Genomic DNA, 27,072 nt, shown 5'->3' on the forward strand with positions numbered 1-27,072 from the left:
AAGCAACTCGTGATAACAGTCCTGGTAATGATAGATTATAACGTAAATGATGAAGTCACCCTGCACTGTGGTGCCAGCATGATGAGACTTGGAGCAAACTTAGTATAACAAAGATAACTAAGTGCATTTGTATTAAGGATGTTAACACAAATGGAATGATGCTATTCTAAGATTGCAGTAGAATGTCTCACCATTGTCTTTGCTGGAAGAGACAAAATGGCAGTTGAATTTCTCCACAAGACATTTCAAAGCATTTTCCTCAAGCCTTTGTTACCTGTTCCAATGCTTTTTGAAAGATTTTTATATCAATTGGAGAGATAATATCTGAATGCGACATACACAGAAAGATAGCAGATGTACGTTGCAGACAAAATGTCCAGAGCAGCATTCCTAGTGAAGAAAGTAGACGCTGCTATGATAGAATGTGAAATCTTCCAGATTCAACTCGAAGAATTATCTTGCAATGCTCTTGAATTCAGCAACTGTTTCATTTAACAGATGAGTGCCTTCCTCCAATTAAGTGAGCTATCCAACAAGATGCAACTCTCCAAGTTTTGCAGAGATGATGAAAAGACGAGCTTGAAAGCAGTCAAGGTCACAGTCCAAGTTGGAATGCACCTTGACACTTCTGGAAATCTATTTCTTTCTTCAATATACTCAGTGGCTTTGCCTCCACTACGATATGTGATAGACAGTTCCACAGGCTCATCACCTTTTGAGTGAAGAAATTTCTCCTCATCTCAGTTTTGAAATGTTACACCACATTTTCTGAGACTGTCATCCATTGCTCTTGGCCCCACTCCCACCCTTTCTCCTTTCTTACCTTTTGTTATTAAAAGGGCAAAAATCGTTCACTATACTGGTGGGGAAGTTCAGGGTTAGTCATTGACACAGAAAGAGGCCATTGAAAGAGCTATCCAATGAATTCAACAACGCAGCTCTTTCAGGAAGAAGGGCCACTGGACTCTGCCTTCGCTCCTAAATATGCTGCCAGACCTGCTGAATTTCTCCAGCGATCTGGATGTGAGTTTGCTCGCTGAGCTGGAAGGTTAGTTTTCAGACGTTTCGTCGCCATTCTAGGTAACATCATCAGTGAGCCTCCGACGAAGCGCTAGTGTTATGTCCCGCTTTCTATTTATCTGGTTAGGTTTCCTTGGGTTGGTGATGTCATTTCCTGTTCTTTTTCTCAGGGGATGGTAGATTGGCTCCAAATCAATGTGTTTGTTGATGGAGTTCCGGTTGGAATGCCATGCTTCTAGGAATTCTCGTGCATGTCTCTGTTTGGCTTGTCCTAGGATGGATGTGTTGTCCCAATCAAAGTGGTGTCCTTCCTTATCTGTATGTAAGGATACGAGTGATAGTGGGTCATGTTGTTTTGTGGCTAGTAGAGCGAACAGCCAATGGGGAACTTCAAACCAGCGTCTACACGAAAACAACACATACGGACCAAATACTGAACTACAGGAGCAACCATCCCAACACCCACAAACGAAGCTGCATTAGAACATTATTCCAACGAGCCACCACACACTGCAGCACAGAGGAACTACGCAGAGCAGAGGAAAATCACCTATACAGCTTATTCAAAAAGAATGGGTACCCTATGAACACAGTCCGCCGATTTCTCAGCAACAAACCCAAACAAACAGACAAAACAGGGTCAGAAACCATAACCACTCTCCCCTACATCAAAGACATTTCTGAAATGACTGCCAGACTACTCGGACCCCTTGGCATCAGGGTAGCCCACAAACCCACCAACACACTAAAACAGCAGCTAATGAACTTAAAAGACCCTATACAGACAAAAAATAAAACAAACTCATCTACAAAATACCTTGCAAGAACTGTGACAAACACTACATTGGACAAACAGGCAGAAAGCTAGCCACCAGGATACATGAACATCAACTAGCCACAAAACGACATGATCCACTATCACTCGTATCCTTACATACAGATAAAGAAGGACACCACTTTGATTGGGACAACACATCCATCCTAGGACAAGCCAAACAGAGACACGCACGAGAATTCCTAGGAGCATGGCATTCCAACCGGAACTCCATCAACAAACACATGGATTTGGAGCCAAACTACCATCCCCTGAGAAAAAGAACAGGAAATGACATCACCAACCCAAGGAAACCTAACCAGATAAATAGAAAGCGGGACATAACACCAGCGCTTCATCGGAGGCTCACTGATGATGTTACCTAGAATGGTGACGAAACGTCTGAAAACTAACCTTCCAGCTCAGCGAGCAAACTCACATCCAGAATCTCAACCTGGGCTACAAATCTTCTCAAATTCTCCAGCAATTTCTGTTTTTGTTCCAACTCTTTCCCTGTTGCGTTGCAATTTTTTTTTCTTTTTCAATTTTTTCAAACTCACTGTGTCAGGAAGGTTCTCCTCACTCTGTCCCATGTTCTATTATTATGTATTTCTTGCTGATTGTGCTAACCTCCCTGAATATTGAACAGCTCTATTAACTTTAACTTTCTCTGGACAGCAGGGTAGCTCAGTGGTCAGAACTGCTGCCTCACAGCACCAGGGATCTGGGGTTCGATTACATCATCAGGTGATGTCTGTGTGGAGTTTGCACATTCTCTGCGTGGCTTTCCTCTCAAAGATCAGAGATGTGCAGATTAGGTGCATTGGTCATGCTAATTACCCAAAATGTCCAGGGATGTGTAGGTTAGGTGGATTAACCGTGGGAAATACAGGGTCGCAGGGATTGGATGGGGGTGGGTCTGGGAGGGACACTCTTCAGAGGCTCAGTGCAGACTCATTGGCCAAATGGCCTGCTTCCAAACTCTGGTGTTCTATGATTCTCTGTTCGAAGAAGATCAATCTAGCTTCTTCATTCTTTAAATTCTTTAAATCTCTCTTGGAGACTTTGCAAAATCTTGCCCGTTCCTAAAATGTGATCACCAGAATTGAGCACGGTACTCCAGCTGAAGCCTAACCAGTGATTTGTAATGTTTTACTTGAGATCCTTTGCTTTTGTATGCAATGGCTCCGATAATACAGCCCAGGGTCCCATCTGCCTTTTAAGAGCTCGCTATTGTCAAAGATTTGTGGAAAGGACTTGCCAGCTCTCTCTGGACCCACACCTCCTTTACAGTTGTATCCTTTAAATTATATTGCCCTTTACTCATTGTTCCTCCTAAAATGCAATATTTTGCACAGCTTGACACTGAATGTTTAACCTGTTTTCATAGTCATGGTTCACGCATGAAATATAGCTGATAAACAGACACTGGAGCAGGCTATTTGCATTAGAGCTGCAGAGTGGCTACATGAGAGAGCATCTTCAGTGGGTGGCATGAAAGAACTGAAGGGCAATTGTCATCAACCTGAACTAGTAATATAATATTTTACACCAGAATTTCAATAGAAGTGTCTCAAGAACAGATAATACAAAATTACTTTCCCCTGCAAACTGCCTAGATCACACAAGCTGGTCATGCTGAGTTAAGGAATACATTTTGGTTTATTGTGTCTAGAATAAAGTGCTTGAGAAGGAAAGTGACCTCTCCCCTGCTGCTTTTACACAAGATAATAAAACAAGTGGGAATGCACAAGCGAGGCACAGCCTGTTATTTTCTGTTCCTGGGAGGTTTAGCTCTAGACTCTCCGGCTCAGCAGGATTTGTAAATCTTTGCAGTTTGCCACTCTGTGCTTCTACAGGCACTGATTCTGCACTGCATGCACTGAGATTCAGTTCCGCCGGAGACAACAGCTCTCTGTCCTTATACACAGTGGTAAATCTGTCTACCTCGACCTTAAAAATGTTCAATGACCATGCCTCCACTTCTCACTGGGAAACACAGCTTCACAGAACACCAACCCTCTCAAACTTGATATTTCTCCCTAACTACTTTGTCAGTGGGAGATCCCTTCTTTTTAATCTCTGTTCTCTAGTTCTAGTCTTGCCCACAAGGGGAAACATCCATTTGGAGAGAATCTAACCCTGGACATTCAATGGTATTATCGCTGTCAAATCCCCCACTGTCAACATCCTGGGTGTTACCATTGACCGGAAGCTAAACTGTGTCAGACCAACCATATGAAATTTGTGGATACAACAGTAGATTAGAGGCTGGGAATTCTAGTACCACACTGTAAGAAGGATGTGAGTGGATTTCAGAAAGGGCTAATGAGAATGGTTATAGGGATAAAACACTTGAGTTATGAGGAATGATTGGAAAAGTTGGGACCTTTTTCCTTGAAGGGGAGAAGGCTAAGAGGAGATTTGATAGATGTTTTCAAAATTGAGGGGTCTGTCTGGATCAATCTGTTTCCATTCACGAATACAGTAACATCCAGAAGGCACAGATTTAAAGTGTTTTACAACAGAAGCAAATATGAAGTGACAAAAATCTTTGTTACTCCACAAATAGTTAGGATCTGGAATGCAATAAAAGAGGCAGGTTCAACTGAGGCAATGAACAATTAGTTCAATATAAGCAATTTGGAGGGTTACAAGAAAATAGTGGGAGATTGGCATCAAGTTAGAATGCTTAATCAGCCATCCAGCAGCAATAGGATGAATGGTCTCCTTCTACACCTGTAACAATTCTATGGTTTTAGGATAAGTAACTCATCTCCTGAATCCACAGTGACCCTCCACCATCTGCAAGGCACAAGTCAGGGATACATGGAATACTCCCCACTTGTATGGATGAGTACAGGTTCAACAACGTTCAAGACGCTCAATACCATCCTGGACAAAGCAGCCCAATTATTGGCACAGTGATAGTGAAAACTGCAGATGCTAGAGTCAACTTTCCTGTTCTTCTGATGCTGCCTGGCCTGCTGCATTTGTCCAGCTCCACAGTGTGTTATCAGTGATTGGCACCATATCCACCACCGTCAGCATTCGTTCCCTTCATCGATGCATGGTCACAGCATTGTATACAAGATCCACTGTACTAACTCACTAAGATGCCTTTGATAGCACCTTCCAAAATGATCTCTGCCATCTAGAAGGAGAAGAGAGAGCAGCAAATGGAGGAACACAGCCAAGTCACACAACATCCTTTCTTGGAAAGAATATATTGCTGCTCCTTCACAGTTACTGGGTCAAAATTTTGGGATTCCATTCCTCACTATCCCTACAGAATAAGGACAGCAGCAGTTCAAGAAGGCAGTTCACCAACTTCTCCAGAGCAGTTTGGGATGGGCAATGAATGCTGAGCCATCCAGTGTCACACCTCACAAACAAATTCAAAAAGAAAACTCTGCATTGGGTCAACAGCTGATTGAGGGACTCAGAGAGATGTGTCTCATGGAGATTGAATGGCCAGAAACCCATCCTCCGCCCAGATAAGGGAATGGCACAGAGACTTGAAACCACGTTCTGGTATTTGACCAAATGGCAGAGAGACCAGCCGCCCCCAGGCAGCTGTTTTGGCTGACTGGGGCCAAGGGCTGTTGAGCAAGCCTGGAACCAGCCTGGCATGGGAGGGAGAAAGAAGAGACCAGCTCCATTGAATTAAATGTGGTGACAATTAAATTTCTCCTTGTTGTACAAAATTAACAGATACCCACAGTGTGAGGTCTGGCATCCAGTCAGGCCACAGATGACTCATTGGAAAGATAAGACCCTCTCACATAATTCAACAATGCACTAAGCCTGAAGGAACAAGGCAAAAGATTGGAACCACACCCAAATGACCTGGCCCCAGGGGCACCCTTTGGCCGTAATTTTGGACAAAGCACTTTCAGAAACTAGGTCTGAAGAGGGGAAATGGTTAACCAGTATGCAGGCTAAACATTTAATCAGTTTTTAAGATAATTGATTAAAGACAAATAGTTAACTAAAATGTTGAAAATGATGCATGGGGACTAAGTCTGAAAGGAGAACCATTTTGCTGTCTGAAGAGGCCTAGGAAGCTAGTGGGTACAAGGGTAATTAGGAATGGACAATGAATGCAGGTCTTGGTGACAACACCTACATCTGATGAAAGAATTAAGATCAGTAAAACCCAAGTCTTGACTTAGGCCTTGCCACAAATGGAAACTGATATGTTTGGTCTCTGAGGGAGCTGGTACAGACATGATGGGGTCCAGTAGCTTCCTTCTGTTGTGTAAAATGCTATGATGCTGAAGATTGTCCACTCATCAGTGAACATTCTCACTTCTGACCTTATTGATGGGGAGCGAATGTCATTGAAGCATCATCTCTCAACAGGTTGATGAGAAATTAACTATGCTGAGGAATTGCTGCACTCTTATCCTGAAGATGAGATGATTGACCTAAAATGACCACAACCATCTTCCTTTTTCCTAAGTATGACTATGAACCATCAGAGGGTTTTCACCCCACCTCATTCCCATTGACTTCAGCTTTTCACAAGGGCGTTTTCAGGGCAGGATTGGCTTCCATGAGGGGTCATAGTTTTAAGGTGTTAGGAGGAAGGTGTAGAGGAGACGTCAGAGGGAGGTTCTTCACCCAGAGAGTTGTGAGCGCATGGAATACTTTGCTAGTGGTAGTCGTGGAAGCAGAGTCATTAGTGACATTTAAGCGACTGCTGGACATGCACATGGACAGCAGTGAATTGAGGGGAATGTAGGTTAGGTTATTTTATTTTTGGATTAGGATTATTCCACGGCACAACATCGTGGGCCAAAGGGCCTGTACTGTGCTGTACTTTTCTATGTTCTATGTTCTAAATGTCAAATGTTGTCAAATGCAGCCTTGATCTCAAGGGCTGCCACTCTCATTTCACCTTTGGAACTCACCTCTTTTTGTTCATGCTTGGAGCAAATGAGGTCAGAACTGCTTCTAATGTAATTATATCCTGTCTTAAATTAAGGAAACCAAAATTCTACGTAGTACTCCAAATGTGGTCTCAGCAATGGCTTTTATAAATGTAGCAAAACTTCCCTACATTTATTGTTTGATTCTGTCTATAAAATACAACATTCTATTCACTTCCTAATCACTTGCTGTACCTGCACACTAAAGGTTTGTAATCAGAGCTTGTGCCACAAGCAATGGAAATGAAAAGCCCACCAAAGGCATGTTAAGTGTTTGTCAGCCTCAAGGCATTCCCTGGCAGCTGACACCTCAGGGGCACCCTCCCATTCCATAATTGTGAGGCTTCCTATAACTTAACCTGGTAGGGATGGCATGGGCCAGAATTTGAGGCCTCAAGGTGGGCTGCAGCTGCTCGCTTACTACGTGTCCAATATTATAGGTGTCCTTCTACTATTCGAAGGTGAAAATAAGTCCCACTTGAAGCATATGCAGAAAATGAAGAAGAGTCCAGACTGGAAACATCAGCTTTCCTGCTCCTCTGATGCTGCTTCGCCTGCTGTGTTCATCCAGCTTTACCATAATATCCGAGAGATCCATAATATCTGAGATGACCTTGTTATCTCACATTCTCTAGCATCAGCAGTTCCCACTATCTCTGAATTACTTTTTTTCAAGTGACATGATTATGCAAATCCACTGAATCACATCAATGTGGTGAAAACGAAGAGGCAGATTTCCATCTAAATGCAAAAATGAGGGCAGGAGAAATTGTGATGAAAGTTTGTTTGTGTGAAAACAGCCAGTGATGCTACATCACAGACTTGCAGTTTCAAACATGACATTTCCTCCTCAAGTCATCAGGTATTGTGAGTAATGCTAAAGCAACATGTACAGTTGCCTTTTTAATGGCTCAGCCCATTACATAAACTGCTATGCTTCCCTCCTTGATAACCAAGTACTATACAACCACTGACTAACTGAGCTACTGTCAAACTTCTTTCATGAGGAAAATGTTCAATTTCTACATTTATATAGTGCCCTTTGTGAGCTCATGTCTTCTCAAAGTGCTTCAATAAAGAATTTAGAAATGCAGTCCCTGCTGCTTTGTAGGGAAATATGGCAGTCAATAAGGGCCTACAAACATTTAACAAGTTACTAAATGACCAGATAGTGTGCGCAAGATTTGTTCAGGAAGTCGATATTGGGAGTCTGGAATTTTCCTGACTATATAATCCTTTTTGCTTCATGGAGGAGTACACCTACCCTATTCCTGTCCTGAAGAGGTGGTCACGGATTGAAGACAGACCCACAATCTAATGAGGCAGCTACGGAGACAGGAGGATGTCAAGGCTAAGTTAGAAAACAACGTGATTGTATTAATGGTCATCCAGCCCTCAATATCTCAGCCTCCAAGGCATTCTCTTATGTCTCATGCCCCCTTTGCCCCCTCCAAGTCTACTCACCAAGTATGGAGTAGGTGCAGAACTAATTAACCATGTAATTACACTAGCATATCTTTGAAATTAAAAAATAAAAATACATTTGATCAACATTGCCTCATATCTTCCCATACAAAATTAAATAAACACAGGTATTAGCAGAAACTTTTAAACCACTTTATTTTTTTAATCTCATTCAAATAAGATAGTAAACATTCACAATCCTGCAAGAACAGCAAACAAAGTCAGTACTTCCTTCTGTAACTGAGTAAACAAATACCTGCTAGAATCAGGCTATTATACATATTGGGTCTCAGCCCGTTTCTTGCGATACAGGAAATGTTGAATGTATACTTTTTGTGTTTTTCCCAGCAGCAGATAGGGTTCCCTCATGGTTTCTGCCCCTCTGAGAAGGCATCAAGCATGTCTCCTGTGAAATGTTGGCCTGTAAGTCAGGAGGGTCTGAAATGTCCAACCTTGTAATAGAGTGGAAATAGTAGGATTGTTGTTCGTGGGTTCACTGGCCACGCCCTTATCCTGTGCCAACAAAAGTGGCTGAAATTGGGAATTAGTGGAGTATTTCTGGATCGGGTTTGGCCTTCTAATATTAAAGCCCTTCCACCTCCATTCAAACAAGAATGGAGATGTGAAAATGCCCCTATTTCATACATTAGGCATAATTGTTAGCCAGAATACTGGGGGCAGTTCTCCTGACCTCCTTCAGGATGTTAACATCTCCATAGAGGGCAGACTGAACTTCAGTTTAGCAGCTCATTCAAAAGGCGGTACTTCTGACAGTGCAGCTCTCCCTTCAGACTGTCCTGGGAGATTCAGGCCACATTGTGTGCTTTCATCTCTATGTCCCTCATCTTTCTGACTCAGAGCTGAGAATGCTACCAATCATCCAAACAGACAGTGGAAGGTAGTGACCTGTTAATAGCATTATCCTTTTGGAGCATGAAAGCTTTTCTGATCTGTAGCGGTGAATATTTCCTTTCCTGTAGGATTGGGTGCACGATTATGTGAATCAATCCGGGAGGAGTTTCCAATGGGCTATATTCTCTCCGTGACGGTCGCTCCACATCAGGTCGGGGAAAGCCCACTCCAACATTACAACTCCCTGCTCTGCCTTTCCTGGCTTCAGAGGTAAGACTTCACTCCAGATGCTACCTGCTTTAAACAACATTTGTTTCTCCGTCTGAGTGTTTGTGCTCTTCAAACTGATGGGAACGGACACTTTCCATTGCAGGCCACCAGGTGGCAGCAGTAAGCATTCCCAATAGAAAAAGTTAAACTTCCCTCCCACTTCCTGTGATTAGATAAATCACACCTTGGATACCGTACATTTGACACCAGGATATCTTAGAGCCACCTCAGAAAGAGAAAGACCCGGAGTGCAGTGCCTGATATTTACTCTGTCGTATCTGCCTGTTTGGCTCAGTGGGTAACTCTCTCCTCTCTGAATCAACCATTAGTGGCTGGCACTCTGTAACACTGAGGGAGCACAGCACAGTCAGAGGGGTTGCCTTTTTGATGAGATTGAGGCCTCCCCACCATGCTCTCAGGTGGATGTAAAAGCCCTCAAGACAGTTTGTGCAGAAGACTCGGGGAGTCCTTTAGGTTGACCATAATCTTCTGCCTTTGACAGAAATATCCTTTTGGAACATCAGTATTGCCTCCTTTTCAAGTCAGGGCCCAAGTGTGAAGTCTAGGGGCAGCACGGTGGCTCAGTGATTAACACTGCTACCTCACAGCACCAGGAACCCGAGTTCAATTCCAGCCTCAGGTGACTATCTGTGTGGAGTTTTCACATTAGACAGTAGACCAACAATGGCAGGAGTTTCCGGGTGTAATTGAGGACACAGTACAGAGGTTCATCCCAAAGAAAGGCAAGATTATCCGGGGTGGGATTAGACAGCCATGGCTGACAAAGGAAGTGAATCTATAAAAAGCTTACCTTGTGAATAGGTGGAGCGCACACTGAGCAGGAGCGGACACGGGACTGCTGAGTAAGTGAGGTAATATATTTGTGGCTGCATTACCCAAAACACTACTCAGGTAGTGTCTCCCACCCATCCTCCTCCTCTAACCAAAACAAAAAGGTTCTGTGCACCTGATTGGTAAGGTAACAAGTTTATTTTTTATCCTTTATTTTTTAGGAGTCTCTTTGGGAATTTAGAATAATGGGAAAGGAGGTCAGGGCAGTTGAATGTTCCTCCTGCAGAATGTGGGAGCTAAGGGTCACCACTAGTGTCCCTGCTAACTCCATCTGCGGGAAGTGCACCCAACTCCAGCTCCTTGAAAACCGCATTAGGGAACTGGAACTGGAGCTGGAGCTGGAGGAACTTCGGATCATTCGGGAGGCAGAGGGGTTATTGAGAGGAGTTACAGGGAGGTAGTCACTCCTCAGGTACAAGAAAAAGGCAGATGGGTTATGATCAGGGGACGGAAAGGGAACCGGCAGGCAGTGCAGGGATCCCCTGTGGCCATTCCCCTCAACAACAAGTATACCATTTTGGATACTGTTGGGGGGGGGGACTTACCAGGGGAAAGCAGTGGGGCACAGGTCTCTGGCACAGAGTCTGTCCCTGCTGCTCAGAAGGGAAAGGGGAAGAGGAGCAGAGCAGTAGTCATTGGGGACTCCATAGTTAGGGGGACAGATAGGAGGTTCTGTGGAGATGAGAGAGACTCACAGTTGGTGTGTTGCCTCCCAGGTGCCAGGGTGCGTGATGTCTCTGATCGTGTTTTTGGGATCCTTAAGGGGGAGGGGGAGCAGCCCCAAGTCGTGGTCCACATTAGCACCAACGACATGGGTAGGAAGAGAGATAGGGATTTAAGGCAGAAATTCAGGGAGCAAGGATGGAAGCTTAGAGCTAGGACGAACAGAGTTGTTGTCTCTGGTTTGTTGCCCGTTCCACGTGCCAGTGAGATGAGGAATAGGGAGAGAGGAGTTGAACACATGGCTACAGGGATGGTGCAGGAGGGAGGGTTTTGGATTCTTGGATAATTGGGGCTCTTTCTGGGGTAGGTGGGATCTCTACAAGCAAGATGGTCTTCACCTGAACCAGAGGGGTACCGATATCCTGGGGGGGAAATTTGCTAAGGCTATTCGGGTGGGTTTAAACTAATTCAGCAGGGGGATGGGAACCAAAATTGTAGTTCGAGTATAGAAAAGGTTGAGGGTAGGGTGGTCCGAAATAAGGTTTCAGGGACGCAAGATGGCGCTGGCAAGCAAGAAATTGGTTTGAAGTGTGTCTACTTCAATGTCAGGAGTGTCCGGAATAAGATGGGTGAACTTGCAGCATGGGTTAGTGCCTGGGACTTCGATGTTGTGGCCATTTCGGAGACATGGATAGAGCAGGGACAGGAATGGATGTTACAGGTTCCGGGATTTAGATGTTTCGGTAAGAACAGAGAAGATGGTAAAAAAAGAGGGGGAGGTGTGGCATTGTTGGTCAAGGACAGTATTACAGTTGCAGAAAAGATGTCTGGGGACTCGTCAATTGAGGTAGTATGGGCTGAGGTTAGAAACAGGAAAGGAGAGGTCACCCTGTTGGGAGTTTTCTATAGGCCTCCGAATAGTTCCAGAGATGTAGAGGAAAGGATAGCAAAGATGATTCTCGATAGGAGTGAGAGAGACAGGGTAGTTGTCATGGGGGACTTCAACTTTCCAAATATCAACTGGGAACACTATAGTTCGAGTACTATAGATGGGTCAGTTTTTGTCCAGTGTGTGCAGGAGGGCTTCCTGACACAGTATGTAGACAGGCCAACAACGGGCGAAGCCACATTAGATTTGGTACTGGGTAATGAGCCTGGCCAGGTGTTAGATTTGGAAGTAGGTAAGCACTTTGGTGATAGTGATCACAATTCTGTTATGTTTACTTTAGCGATGGAAAGGGATAGGTGTATACCACTGCGCAAGAGTTATAGCTGGGGGAAAGGCAATTATGATGAGATTAGGCAAGATTTAGGGAGCATAGGATGGGGAAGGAAACTGCAGGGGATGGGCACATTGGAAATGTGGAGCTTATCCAAGGAAAAGCTCCTGTGTGTCCTAGATAAGTATGTACCTGTCAGGCAGGGAGGAAGCTGTAGAGCGCGCAAGCCGTGCTTTACGAAGGAGGTGGAATCTCTGTCGAGAGGAAGAAGAAGGCTTATGTTAGGATGAGATGTGAAGGCTCAGTTAGGGCGCTTGAGGGCTACGAGGTAGCCAGGAAAGACCTAAAGAGAGAGCTCAGAAGAGCCAGGAGGAGACATGAGAAGTTGTTGGTGGATAGGATCAGGGTAAACCCTAAGGCTTTCTATAGGTATTTAAGGAATAAAAGAATGACGAAAGTAAGATTAGGCCCAATCAAGGATAGTCGTGGTAAGTTGTGTGTGGAGTCAGAGGAGATAGGGGAAGCGCTAATTGAATATTTTTCAACTATATTCACTCTAGAAAACGACAATGTTGTCGAGGAGAATACTGAGATACAGGCTACTAGACTTGGTGGGATTGAGGTTCACAAGGAAGAGGTATTAGAAATCCTACAGAGGGTGAAGATAGATAGGTCCCCTGGGCCGGATGGGATTTATCCTCGGATCCTCTGGGAAGTCAGGGAGGAGACTGCCGAGCCTTTGGCATTGATCTTTAACTCGTCATTGTCTACAGGAATAGTGCCAGATGACTGGAGGATGGCAAATGTGGTTCCCCTGTTCAAGAAGGGGAGTAGAGACAACCCTGGTAATTATAGACCAGTGAGCCTTACCTCAGTTGTTGGTAAAGTGTAGGAAAAGGTTATAAGGGATAGGATTTATAATCATCTCGAAAAGAATAAATTGATTAGGGATAGTCAGCACGGTTTTGTGAAGGGAAGGTCGTGCCTCACAAACCTTATTGAGTTCTTTGAGAAGGTGACCAAACAGGTAGATGAGAGTAAACCGGTTGATGTGGTGTATATGGATTTCAGCAAGGTGTTTGATAAGGTTCCCCACAGTAGGCTATTGTACAAAATGAGGAGGAATGGAATTGTGGGAGATATAGCAGTTTGGATCGGAAATTGGCTTGCTGAAAGAAGACAGAGGGTGGTAATTAATGGGAAATGTTCATCCTGGAGATCAGTTACTAGTGGTGTACCGCAAGGGTCAGTGATAGGTCCACTGCTGTTTGTCATTTTTATAAATGACCTGGATGAGGGCGTAGAAGGATGGGTTAGTAAATTTGCAGACGACACTAAGGTCGGTGAAGTTGTGGATAGTGACGAAGGATGCTGTAGGTTGCAGAGAGATATAGATAAGCTGCAGAGCTGGGCTGAGAGGTGGCAAATGGAGTTTAATGCAGACAAGTGTGAGGTGATACACTTTGGTAGGAGTAACCGGAAAGCGAAGTACTGGTCTAATGGTAAGATTCTTAGCAGTGTAGATGAGCAGAGAGATCTCGGTGTCCATGTGCACAGATCCTTGAAAGTTGCCACCCAGGTTGACAGGGCTGTTAAGAAGGCATACAGTGTTTTAGCTTTTATTAATAGAGGAATCGCGTTCCGGAACCAAGAGGTTATGCTGCAGCTGTACAAAACTCTGGTGCGGCCGCACTTGGAGTATTGCATACAGTTCTGGTCACTGCATTATAAGAAGGACGTGGAAGCTTTGGAAAGGGTGCAGAGGAGATTTACTAGGATGTTGCCTTGCATGGAGGGAAGGTCTTACGAGGAAAGGCTGAGGGACTTGAGGCTGTTTTCTCCCGGCCCCGATGGGCTACATCCTAGAGTTCTGAGGGAGGTGGCTGAGGAAATAGCGGAGGCTTTGGTCGTGATCTTTCAAAAGTCACTGGAGTCAGGGAAAGTCCCAGATGATTGAAAAATTGCTGTTGTAACTCCCTTGTTTAAGAAAGGATCAAGGCAAAAGATGGAAAATTATAGGCCGATTAGCCTAACCTCAGTAGTTGGTAAAATTTTAGAATCCATTGTCAAGGATGAGATTTCTAAATTCCTGGAAGTGCAGGGTCAGATTAAAACAAGTCAGCATGGTTTTAGTAAGGGGAAGTCGTGCCTGACAAACCTGTTAGAATTCTTTGAAGAGGTAACAAGTATGTTAGACCAGGGAAACCCAGTAGATGTTATCTATCTAGACTTCCAAAAGGCCTTTGATACAGTGCCTCATGGGAGGCTGCTGAGCAAGGTGAGGGCCCATGGGGTTCGAGGTGAGCTACTGGCTTGGATTGAGGATTGGCTGTCTGACAGAAGGCAGAGAGTTGGGATAAAAGGCTCTTTTTCGGAATGGCAACCGGTGACGAGTGGTGTCCCACAGGGTTCAGTGTTGGGGCCACAGCTGTTCACCTTATATATTAATGATCTGGATGAAGGGACTGGGGGCATTCTGGCAAAGTTTGCCGATGATATGAAGATAGGTGGACAGGCAGGTAGTACTGAGGAGGTGGAGAAGCTGCAGAAAGATTTAGACAGTTTAGGAGAGTGGTCCAGGAAATGGCTGATGAAATTCAATGTGAGTAAATGTGAGGTTTAGCACTTTAGAAAAAAGAATACAGGCATGGACTATTTTCTAAACGGTGAGAAAATTCGCAAATCAGAAGTGCAATGGGATCTGGGAGTGTTGGTCCAGGATTGTCTAAAGGTTAACTTGCAGGTAGAGTCCGTAATTAAGAAAGTGAATGTAATGTTGTTGTTTTATCGCAAGAGGGTTGGAATATAAAAGCAGCGATGTGCTTCTTAGGCTTTATAAGTCCCTAGTTAGGCCCCATTTAGAATACTGTGTCCAATTTTGGGCCCCACACCTCAGGAAGGACATACTAGCCCTGGAGCGTGTCCAGCGGAGATTCACACGGATGATCCCTAGAATGGTAGGTTTAACGTATGATGAATGGTTAAGGATCCTGGGATTGTACTCATTAGAGTTTAGAAGGTTGAGGGGAGATCTAATAGAAACTTACAAGGTAATGTATGGTTTAGAAGGGGTGGACGCTGGGAAGTTGTTTCCGTTAGGTGGGGAGACTAGGATCCGTGGGCACAGCCTTAAAATTAGAGGGGGTAAATTTAAAACTGAAATGAGATGACATTTCTTCAGCCAGAGAGTGGTGGGCTTGTGGAATTCATTGCCACGGAGCGCAGTGGAGGCCGGGATGTTGGATGCCTTCAAGGCAGAGATTGACAAATTCTTGATCTCAGAAGGAATCAAGGGCTACAGGGAGAGTGCAGGGAAGTGGAGTTGAAATGCCCATCAGCCATGATTAAAATGGCGGAGTGGACTTGATGGGCCAAATGGCCTTACTTCCACTCCTATGTCTTATGGTCTTATTCTCCCCGTGGGTTTCCTCTAGGTGCTCCCGTCTCCTCCCACAGTCCAAAGGTATACAGGTTAGGTGCATTGGCCATGGGACATGCAGGGTTACAGGCCTCCGGTGGGGGTGTTGCTCTGGGCGGGATGCTTTTGGAGAGTCAGTGTGAACTTGACGGGCCAAGTGGCCTGGTTCCACACTGTAGGGGTTCTATGATTCTAGTTTGGGGCTGTTCTATTCAGCATCATTTTCTTTTGTGTGTAGGTATGCCGATGGGGTTCTCCTGTTTCACAATGATGACATATTGCGCAGGATGCAGGCCTTGTGTGGAAGGAAGATCAACCACACCACAGCTCAACAGCCACAAATTTCTTTGTCTGACATGAACACACTCATTGCTTCCTGCCTGGCAGGATTGATGTACCCAGTGAGCAACCTCCGAACCCGAAGGTAAATGTTCAGTACATGCCAAAGAATTTGGTTTGATTTTAATGTTGCCCCTTGTACTGAAATACAGTGCAAGTACTGTTTTGTATGCCATCCAGACAAATCATACGTTACGTAGTAGAACAGAATGCAGAATACAGTCTTACAGCAACAGGAAAGGTGCAGAAAAAAGTCAGTTTTGAACAGAGGTCTGTTCAAAATCGGGGACGAAGCTGTTCTTGAATCTGTTCGTATGTGTTTTCAAACTTTTGTATCTTCTGCCTGATGGAAGAGAATGGAAGAGATTATAAATGGGAGAGGTCTTTCATTACGTTGGCTGCTTTCCTGAGGCAGCAGGAAATGTGGACAGTCAATGAAGGGAAGACTGACGGACTGGGCTGTGTTCACAACTCTCTGTAATTTCTTGCAGCCTTGGGCAGCGCAGTTGCCTTACCAAGCTGTGATGCATCTGGACAGGATGTTTTCTATAGTGCATGTATAAAAAATTGATAAGATTCATTGCGGACATGCTGAATTTCCTTAGCCTCCTGAGGAAGTTGAGGCATTGGAGTGATTTCTTAACTGTAGAGTCAATGTGGATGGAGCAGGACAGAGTTTTGGTGATATTTACTCCTAATATGTTTTCAATAGTAGGGACATGGGGAGAGAGAGAAAAGAACATTCCTCGATTGGATAATGTTTCTGAACCCTAACCCTGGATCTTCCCAAACCCTTCTTCTTGTATTCACTACCAGAGATTCACATTACCCCAGTCCCCGATCATCTGCTGAGTATCATGTCTTGCTGGTTCAGAGCCAGTCCATGAGAATCTTAAATCATTGAATCATTCATTCAAGACATGTACAGACCATTAACATGTCCAACACTAACTGCCTGATACTGTATGGTGTGACTTGTTCGGCTATGTTAGATAGTTCAGAGTCATACATATTGCTGTGGTTCTGTAGGCTAGACGGGGAAGCAGGGCACATTTCTTTCTTTGCAGGATATTAGTGAACTAATTATGTTTTTACACAAATTCAGAAGTTACATCATTATTGTTATTATTGACAGAAACATTTTTAGTTCCAAATTTACCCACTAACTGAATTTAAATTCACTAGCTGCTGTGGTAGGATTTTAACCCCATGTCTTGATCATTAGGCCAAATCCCTTATGACTCATTGGCCTGTACTGTAAAAGAGTTATCCATTTAGTACTCCTCCTCTCTACTTTCCCTGTAGCTCTGCAGATATTTCCATATAGAAGGGACCATACTTATTATTCTATTATTTACATTGTATTTATGTTATATGCTTCATTATACTTTATAAGGCACAACAAGGTAGAATCATAGAATCCCTACAATGTGGAAGCAGGCCATTCGGCCCGACAAGTCCGCACCGACACTCCAAAGAGCTTCCCACTCTGACTCATCCCCTTCCCCTGTCCCTGCAACCCTGAACCCTAATCTACACATCCTTGGACACTGGGCAATTTAACACGACCCAATCCACTTAACTTGCACATCTTTGGACTGTGGGAGGAAACTGGAGCATCTGGTAGAAACCCACGCAGACACAGGGAGAACGTGCAAGCTCTACACAGACAGTCAGTTGCCTAAAGTTGGAATCGAACTCAGGTCCCTGGCGCTGTGACAATAAAAATCATTCATTCATTCATTCATGTTGATACATCTATGTTGTACAAAGTGCATTATTAATGGTGAGAATACACTGCTTGGTGGGATCAAAACTCACAAAATGGTCTCAGTCCAATGTTTAACAGCAAGAAATAGTGTCTTATACAGAACTAAATGTCTAATTTAAGCTAATTATTTTTGATGTCCTTCTCGAGAATTCAGCATCCTTAACTTTACTCTCCAAAATGTACTCCTTTTCTTTACGAAAACACAAAGTTACATTGCACATGGGAATCGGAAGCTGACGTAGCGTGAGCATGTTGCTTAATGATCCTTTTGGCATTATGTACCTGGAAGCTCCTGTTTCTTGTAACAAAACTTTCTCCACCCCGACCCCTGCCCAAATAACCGTAATGCTGTCCCCATCCCCACTTTGGAAATCATTGCCCCGAAGGGTAAACAAGTAAATCCTGTTTTTAATCTGCAACTCAGAGCTGGATGGCTGATGTAGCGAAGCTAATGGGTGGATTTTCACACAGGGATAGGGGGAAAGTTCCTATTTTAACCTCCTCAGCATCACAACTAATCTTTTGATAAGTGAGTTCACTGTAAATTGGCTATAGTTTCGCCCACCATTCCTACAGTATGAGAGATAACAAAGTGTGGAGCTGGATGAACATGGCAGGCTGAGCAGCATCTTAGGAGCACAGAAGCTGACGTTTCGGGCCTATGATGAAGGGTCTATGCCCAAAACGTCAACTTTTGTGCTCCTAAGATGCTGCTTGGCCTGCTGTGTTCATCCAGCTCCACACTTTGTTATCTCGGATTCTCCAGCATCTGCAGTTCCCATTATCTCTCATTCCTATAGTAAGTACTGTATGAGAAAGATTGATAGAATTAAACCAGTTCTGGCTCTGTGGACTAGAACAAATGGACATTAACTCCTTGGTTAGTCTACAGGAAACATTGAATTTTGCCTTTCGTATTATTTTTGCAGAGCTAACGTACAGTTAAAATTGTTCAACAAAATTTTAGCATCAGCATTAATTTTATTTCCCACAGATCCAGGGCCTAGACTCCCAGGTGAACATTTTTAAAAAAAATAGAGTTGTAGACTTTCTAATGACTCATTAGTTGAAAGGTAGAATCTAGAATTAAGACACAAACCAGAAAGTCCTAAATTTGACTCCAATCTGCCTGAGATAGCGTTTTCTTTCCTTGCCATGTTCCCGTTGGCTTCAATGACTCTATGCCACTATCTGGTGACCTCTGTTGAAAATACGTGTGTTTGAAATAAAACATCAAAATGAAACAAATAGTAACAGCAGTGGGCCATTGAGCTGGTTCCACTATTCAGTGATGTACTGGCTATACTTACCCAGCAACCTCACTTTCTTGTCCTTTCCATATAATATCTTAATACTGTTACTGCTGAAAAAAAGTTTAAAGAACGACAGGGAAATCATCCCCAGTATTTTGCCCAATATTTATCACTCAAATCAAAATTAACAGTACAGTTAATCTTGTAATTATTGCATTGCTATTTGTGAGAGCTTGCTGTCTGCAAATCAGTACCACATTTTCTACTTAACAACACTTCAAATACATGTTATTGGCTCAAAAGCTCTTTAGGATGACCGATTGTGAAAGGTACTATCGAAATGCAAATATTCTCTTTTAAAACTGCATTGTTTACATGAGATGCCATTTTTTAAAAATCTTATTTCCCAACCTACCTCAATCAATACACTCCTCATAACTCCATAATTGGCTTGTCTATATTTACGAGCCACCTATACATGAGAAAGTGGGCAGCAGGGATGGTGAAATAAGGTATCTTGGTTTGGCAGCTTTCCCACTGCTGGCCTGCTCACCTCTGCACCCCACTCCCCATCAACCCTGTGAGTATAAAAACAGTGGTAGAGCGGTAGCACCTGTAGGTCCATTGCTACTCAAGGCCTTGACGTGGACTCGTGTCGATCCCCTGTTTCATCCTGACACTTTACGGATTTAACATCTGGGAGGAGAGGCCTCTGTCAATGTGACAAAAGACAGGACATAAAGTTACTAAGAGAGAGGTAGGTCAGATAAGACTAAATCTAACATGTCTGAAGAGAAAAGCTGGAGAATATGATAGCAATTTGGAAAAAAAACAATCTGTTAGGTTATGTCAGAGAGTGTAATGCCAGTAAATGTAATGTGTAATGGGCTTCAGATCGGTATGGCAGGTCGGCACAACATCGAGGGCTGAAGGGCCTGTACTGTGCTGTAATGTTCTATGTTCTATGTTAAAGGGCATTAATGACTGAGGCCACATTAGGAATAATAGTAAAAATTTAAAATTAAGGCAATGTAACAAAACATGTGAAGCATCATTAGCAAGATAGATGATTCAGTCGTACATGTAGAGGTGACTGGGTTTCAGCTTCCCGGAGAACAATGAAGCTGGTCATCGAATATATTCAAACGCATTTTTGATAGAACATAGAATGTACAGCACAGGAACGGGCCCTTGACACCAAATAAAACAAATCCCTTTGGCCATAACCCTCCGTTCATTGCATATTCATGTGCCTATCTAAAAGTCTTTTAAATTCCCCTATCATATCTGCCTCCACCACCACCCCTAGCAGCACGTTCCACACACCTACCACTCTGTTAAAAAAAACTTGCCCTTCACATCTCCTTTGAGTTTCCCATTTCACCTTCAGTGCCTGCCCCTTAGTATTAGACATTTCAACTCTGGGAAAAAGATTCTGATTGTCAGGCCTATCTATGCATCTCATAATTTCCTAGACTTCTGTCGAGTCTCTCCTCAGCTTCTGCTGCTCCACAGAAAGCAGTCTGAGTTTTTCTAGTCTCTCCTTTCAGCTCATACCCTCTAATCCAAGCAGCTTCCTAGTAAACCTCTTCTACACCCTGTCCAAAGCCGCCTCATCCTTCCTATGATGTTGCGACCAGAATTGAACACAATACTCCAAGTGTGGCCTAACCAAAGTCTTATAATGCTGCAACATGACATCCTACTCAAAAACCTGACCAAGAAAGGCAAGCATGCCATATGCCTTCTCTACCACCCTCTCTACTTCTGTGCCCACTTTCAGGGAGCTATGGACTTGAACTCCAAATTCCCTCTGCTGTTCAGGGTCCTGTATACATTTCCTTAACATTTGATCTCCCGAAGTGCAGCATCCCACACTTACCCAGATTAAACTTCATCTGCTGAGGTAAAAAAGAATCTGAGTGTCCGGGTACATGAATCAAAAATGTTAGTTTGCAGATGCAAGTGACAGGAAAGGCAAATGTAATGTGGTGTTGATTGCAAAGCTTACCACAGGGCTTTGGTGAGACCACATCTGAAACACTTCGTACAGATTAAACCTCCTTGTTTCAAATAGGATATAAATGTGCAAAAAGCAGTTTATGGAGGGTTTGCTTGACTCACTTCCAGAAAGCAGGGCTTTTCTTATGAGGAAAAGTTGAAAAGGTTGGTCCCATGCTTTTTGGGATTCAGCAGAAAAAGAAATGATTTTACTGAAGCATATTATATCCTAAGGGGACTTGATAATTGGAGGATGGTTCATTTTGTGGGGAAGCCTAGAACGAGGGAGTGGAGTTTAAAAATAGATACCTACCTTATCAGTTTTTCTGTGGAGGTGGTTAGCCTGAACAATTCCTTTCCTCAGGAAGCAGTTGAGGCCGGATCATTGGATTTATTCAGGGCTGATTCAGATCAATTTTTGATAGACAAGGGAGTCAAGGGCTTTGGGGGCAGAGGAGAGTTTAGTTGAAAGCGCAGCCAGATCAACCCTGATGTTATTGAATGACAAAGGTACGAATGGCCTACTCCTTACCCTGCGACCTGTGGTCTTAGGCTTCTCAATTTGCTTGTACTTTGTTCCCTGAGGATCTGTCGTTATGTTCTGCGCAAATTGATTACAGTTATTCCAGGCCTTGCCTTCACATTAACAGCCCACATGGCCGAACAGCTTTCTAACCTTCGCTGCCCATGCTCATGCAGTGACTTTGGCCAATTGCTAATTTTGCAGAAGTATCTGTGGGAATGCACCTCAGTGAAAGCTTAAGGTCTTCACGGGAGTAGGTGAATGAGATGACTGTAGCAAGCTCAACCTTCCTGAGGGACATAAACCTAGCCAGGTCCCAGAATTACATGGGTTTTATAAAAAGGACAAGGCCGTTTGATCCCATCAGTTCTTCCTCCACACAGGCTCCAATCCTCATCTGTATGATTACTCTCTTCCCAAATTCTTTTGTGCCCCTTCAACAACCAGTCTAAACCATTCTTCAGCACTGTTATTGCCTCTTTTTAACTATTGACTCAAACCTTCTATTGTTAGAAAAGTCCTTCTGCTCTCTACCTAAAATATTTTACATGTAATCTTATTTGTTCCCTCAATCTGGACCACTCAATCACCTCAATCACTTGCTGTTTCTATCTCAGGCAAGCAGCTTGTAACTGATGTCCATTTCAAGCCCACCGACTCCCACAGCTACCTAGAATACATCTCCTCCCACCCACCCTCCTGCAAAAATTCCATCTCCTATTCCCAATTCCTCCGCCTCCGCCGCATCTGCTCCCACGATAAGACATTCCACTCCCGCACATCCCAGATGTCCAAGTTCTTCAAGGACTGCAACTTTCCCCCCACAGTGATCGAGAACGCCCTTGACCGCGTCTCCCGCATTTCCCACAACACATCCCTCATACCCCGCCCCCACCACAACCGCCCCAAGAGGACCCCCTCGTTCTCACACACCACCCCACCAACCTCCGGATACAACGCATCATCCTCCGACACTTCCGCCATCTACAATCCGACCCCACCACACAAGACATTTTTCCATCCCCACCCCTGTCTGCTTTCCGGAGAGACCACTCTCTCCGTGACTCCCTTGTTCGCTCCACACTGCCCTCCAACCCCACCACACCCGGCACCTTCCCCTGCAACCGCAGGAAATGCTACACTTGCCCCCACACCTCCTCCCTCACTCCTATCCCAGGCCCCAAGATGACATTCCACATTAAGCAGAGGTTCACCTGCACATCTGCCAATGTGGTATACTGCATCCACTGTACCCGGTGTGGCTCCCTCTACATTGGGGAAACCAAGCGGAGGCTTGGGGACCGCTTTGCAGAACACCTCCGCTCGGTTCGCAACAAACAACTGCGCCTCCCAGTCGCAAACCATTTCCAGTCCCCCTCCCATTCTGTAGATGACATGTCCATCATGGGCCTCCTGCAGTGCCACAATGATGCCACCTGAAGGTTGCAGGAACTGCAACTCATATTCCGCTTGGAAACCCTGCAGCCTAATGGTATCAATGTGGACTTCCCGAGCTTCAAAATCTCCCCTTCCCCACCGCATCCCAAAACCAGCCCAGTTCGTCCCCTCCCCCCACTGCACCACACAACCAGCCCAGTTCTTCCCCTCCACCCACTGCATCCCCAAACCAGTCCAACCTGTCTCTGCCTCCCTAACCTGTTCTTCCTCCCACCCATCCCTTCCTCCCACCCCAAGCCGCACCCCCATCTCCTACCTACTAACCTCATCCCACCTCCTTGACCTGTCCATCTTCCCTGGACTGACCTATCCCCTCCCTACCTCCCCACGTATACTCTCTCCACCTATCTTCTTTTCTCTCCATCTTCGGTCCGCCTCCCCCTCTCTCCCTATTTATTCCAGAACCCTCACCCCATCCCCCTCTCTGATGAAGGGTCTAGGCCCGAAACGTCAGCTTTTGTGCTCCTGAGATGCTGCTTGGCCTGCTGTGTTGTTCCAGCCTCACATTTTATTATCTTGGATTCTCCAGCATCTGCAGTTCCCATTATCTCCTGTTTCTATCTGCTCTGTCCAACCCTCCATCAATCTCCATCAATTTAATTGAAACAACTCTCAAAGGTCAAGCTGGTGAACACAGCAGGCTAAGCAGCATCATAGGAGCAGGAAAGCTAATGTTTCGGGTCTAGATCCTTCTTCAGATCTAGGCCCGTAACGTCAGCTTTCCTGCTCCTATGATGCTGCTTGGTCTGCTGTGTTCATCCAGCTCTATACCTTGTTATCTCAGATTCTCCAACATCTGCAGTTCCTACTATCTCTCTCAAAGGTCAAACACTGAGTGATAATCAAATAGCGTTTGAAAAGTTAGGATTATAATTTTCCCTCAACCTGAGCCTGTTATGAAAGATTTAAGAGGGTAGCACTTAGAAACAGTGACAGGATCGGACAGAGTCGGGAACAAAAACAGAAGTTGCTGGAAAAGTTCAGCAGGTCTGGCAGCATCTGTGAAGAAAAAAATCAGAGTTAACATTTCGAGTCTGGCACCCCTTCCTTAGAACTGATGGTAGCTGGGAAAATGTTGGTTTATATGCAGAAAATAGGGAAGGGGATGGAGTAGGGAGTAAATGATAAGATAGAGCCTGAAGAGAGAGAAGAGCAGTTGGACAGGCAAAGGAGTTGATAACGATCTGGCTAGGAGGGTGAATAGCTGTTAATATGGACTGATAGTGTAAACAATAGGTAGTGTGTAAAGGCTATGTGATAGCAAGGCCTGGTGTGTGAGGTAGAGGACTGGGACATGGGAGAGTTTAGGGCCTGAAACAGACTCGGACAGAGTCAGCATGGATTTTTGAAGGGAAATCATGCTTGACAAATCCGCTGGAATTTTTCCAAGGATGTAGCCAGGAGAGTTGACAAAGGGTAGCTGGTGGATGTGGCTTTTTTTGGACTTGAGAAGACTTTTAATAATGTCACAGTCCTAATGCTGATATAAAATTTAAAGTAAAGTTAAGGCCTAAAGAATTGGGTAGTGTTCTGAGATGGATAGAGAACTGGGCGGCAGAAGAAAACAAAGGATAGGCATGAGCAGGGTTTTCTCTTGAGTGGTAGCCAGTGATGAGCGAAGTATCACAGGGATCAGTGCTAGGACCCCAACTATTTGTGATATATGTTCATAGTTTAGATGAGGGGATTAAACGTAATATTTCCAAGTTTTCAGACAATGCAAGGCCTGGTGGAGGGTGAACTGTGAGGAAGCTGCAGATATGCTTCAGTGTGATTTGGGCAAGTGGAGTAACGGGGCATATGCATGAAATATAATGTGAATAAGTGTGAGGAAGCAAAAACACAAATGCAAATTATTATCTGAAAGGTGATAAATTGAGAAAGGGGAAAGTACAAAGCACCAGTCACTGAAGGTAAGCACACAGGTGCAACAGGCTTTGAAGAAGACAAATGGAATGCTGGCCCTATAGAATTCCAGTACAGGAGCAGGGATGCCTCGCTGTAGTTGTACAGGGGCTTGGTGAGACCACAATAACAGAAGTTACTGGAAAAGCTCAACAGGTCTGGCAACATATGTGAAGAAAAAAAATCAGAGTTAACGTTTCAGGTCTGGGTGACCCTTCCTCAGACCTGCTGAGCTTTTCCAGCAACTTCTACTTTTGTCCTTGATTTGCAGCATCCACAGTTCTTCCTGTTTTCACTTGGTGAGACCACACCTGGAGTGTGGAATTTTGGTCTGTCATCTGAGGAAGGATGTCTGGCTATCAGAGGGAATGAAATGAAGGTTCACCAAACCGATTCCTGGGACAAGAGTACTGACATTATGAAGAGAGACTGAACCGGTTTAGACTCTGTTCACTGGAACTTAGAAAAATGAGGTGGGAATAAAATTTGATAAAAGTCCTGGATGTGAGTTTGCTCGCTGAGCTGGAAGGTTAGTTTTCAGACGTTTCATCACTTTTTTTTATTTGAAAAAATATACTTTATTCATAAGATGTACAAAAAATAAAACATTTATACACCTACCCAGTCATGCAAGCCGCTCCGGGTTACCCAGGGGGTACATACACAACTAAAGGAAAAAAAACAAAGAAGAAAAAAACAAAGCAAAGAAAATACCCTGCCAGTCATCTCCCCGCACAGTCCCAGTTGGCCCCCTGACCTGTTGGGGAAGGCGCCAGCTGGGCCCAGTTACCAGATAGGTCCCTTTTTTCTATTCTGGACGAGGGGTTTCATACGGTGGTCTTTCCCCACCGCGCCTTGGCAGCGGCTGCCCCAAGCTTTAGCACGTCCCTCAGCACGTAGTCCTGGACCTTGGAGTGCGCCAGTCTGCAACACTCAGTTGGGGTCAGTTCTTTCAGCTGGCAGACCAGCAAGTTGCGGGCAGACCATCTTTCACTGCATTGATGGTCCTCCAGGCGCAGTTGATGTTGGTCTCGGTGTGCGTCCCGGGAAACAGCCCATAGAGCACGGAGTCCCGTGTCACGGAGCTGCTCGGGACAAACCTCGACAAATACCATTGCATCCCCCTCCTAACCCGCTGCGCATAGGCACACTTCAGAAGGAGGTGATCAACAGTCTCGTCCCCCCCCGCAGCCACCTCAAGGGCAGCGTGCTGTGGCGTAGAGATTCCGGGCATGCATAAAGGATCTCACTGGCAGAGCCCCTCTCACCGCCAGCCAAGCAACGTCCTTGTGCTTGTTTGAAAGTTCTGGCGATGAGGCATTCTGCCAAACGACTTTGGCAGTCTGCGTGGGGAACCACACGACGGGATCCACCCTCTCCTTTTCCCAAAGGGTCTCGAGGATACTACGTGCTGACCACTGCCTGATGGCCTTGTGGTCAAAGGTGTTTCCTTTCAAAAATTTCTCCACGAAGGACAGGTGGTACGGGACGGTCCAACTACTCGGAGCGTTCCGCGGCAACGAGGCCAGGCCCATCCTTCGCAACACCGGGGACAGGTAGAACCTCAGTAAGTAGTGACACTTGGTGTTTTGTACTGAGGATCTACGCACAGCTTGATGCAGCCGCACACAAAGGTAGCCGTCGGGGCGAGGGTGGCGTTCGGTATGCCCTTTCCCCCATTTTCCAGGTCTTTGTACATGGTGTCCCTGCGGATCCGGTCAATCCTCGACCCACAAATGAAGTGGAAGATGGCCCGGGTGACCGCAGCGGCGCAGGTCCAGGGAATAGGCCAGACCAGCGCCACATACAACAGTACCGAAAGCCTCTCGCACCTGACAACCAGGTTCTTACCCATGATGGAGAGGGACCGGAGCATCCACCTGCCCAGCTTCTGCTTCAGTTTGGTAATACGCTCCTCCCAAGTCTTAGTGCACGCCCCAGCTCCACCGAACCAAACACCCAGCACCTTCAGGTAGTCTGTCCTGACGGTGAAGGGGATGAAGGAGCGGTCGTCCCAGTTCCCGAAGAACATGACCTCGCTCTTACCCCTATTGACTTTGGCACCCGAGGCCAGTTCAAACTGGCCGCAGATGTCCAATAGCCTACTCACCGACCGACGATCGGTGCAGAAGACGGCGACATCGTCCATGTACAGGGAGGTCTTGACCTGAAGGCCTCCGCTGCCTGGGATAGTCACGCCCTTCAGGCTCACGTCCTTCCTGGTGGATGCGGCGAAGGGCTCCACACAGCACACGAACAAGGCAGGAGAGAGCGGGCAGCCCTGCCTGACTCCAGATCTGACGGGAAAACTGTCC

At 45.1% G+C, this 27,072-nt stretch overlaps 1 protein-coding gene across 1 annotated transcript in view; it reads left to right on the top strand.

Moving 5' to 3' along the window:
- LOC132209622 (tubulin delta chain-like) overlaps positions 1-27,072 on the top strand; it is a 71,559-nt gene that overhangs the window by 28,477 nt on the left and 16,010 nt on the right. The window contains exons 7-8 of the mRNA XM_059646352.1: positions 9,213-9,354; positions 15,746-15,931. Of these exons, the coding sequence (XP_059502335.1) occupies positions 9,213-9,354; positions 15,746-15,931 (328 nt within the window). The remainder of the gene's footprint in view (positions 1-9,212; positions 9,355-15,745; positions 15,932-27,072) is intronic.

This window comes from Stegostoma tigrinum, chromosome 5 (assembly GCF_030684315.1).
Source record: "Stegostoma tigrinum isolate sSteTig4 chromosome 5, sSteTig4.hap1, whole genome shotgun sequence".
NCBI classification, from domain to species: domain Eukaryota; kingdom Metazoa; phylum Chordata; class Chondrichthyes; order Orectolobiformes; family Stegostomatidae; genus Stegostoma; species Stegostoma tigrinum.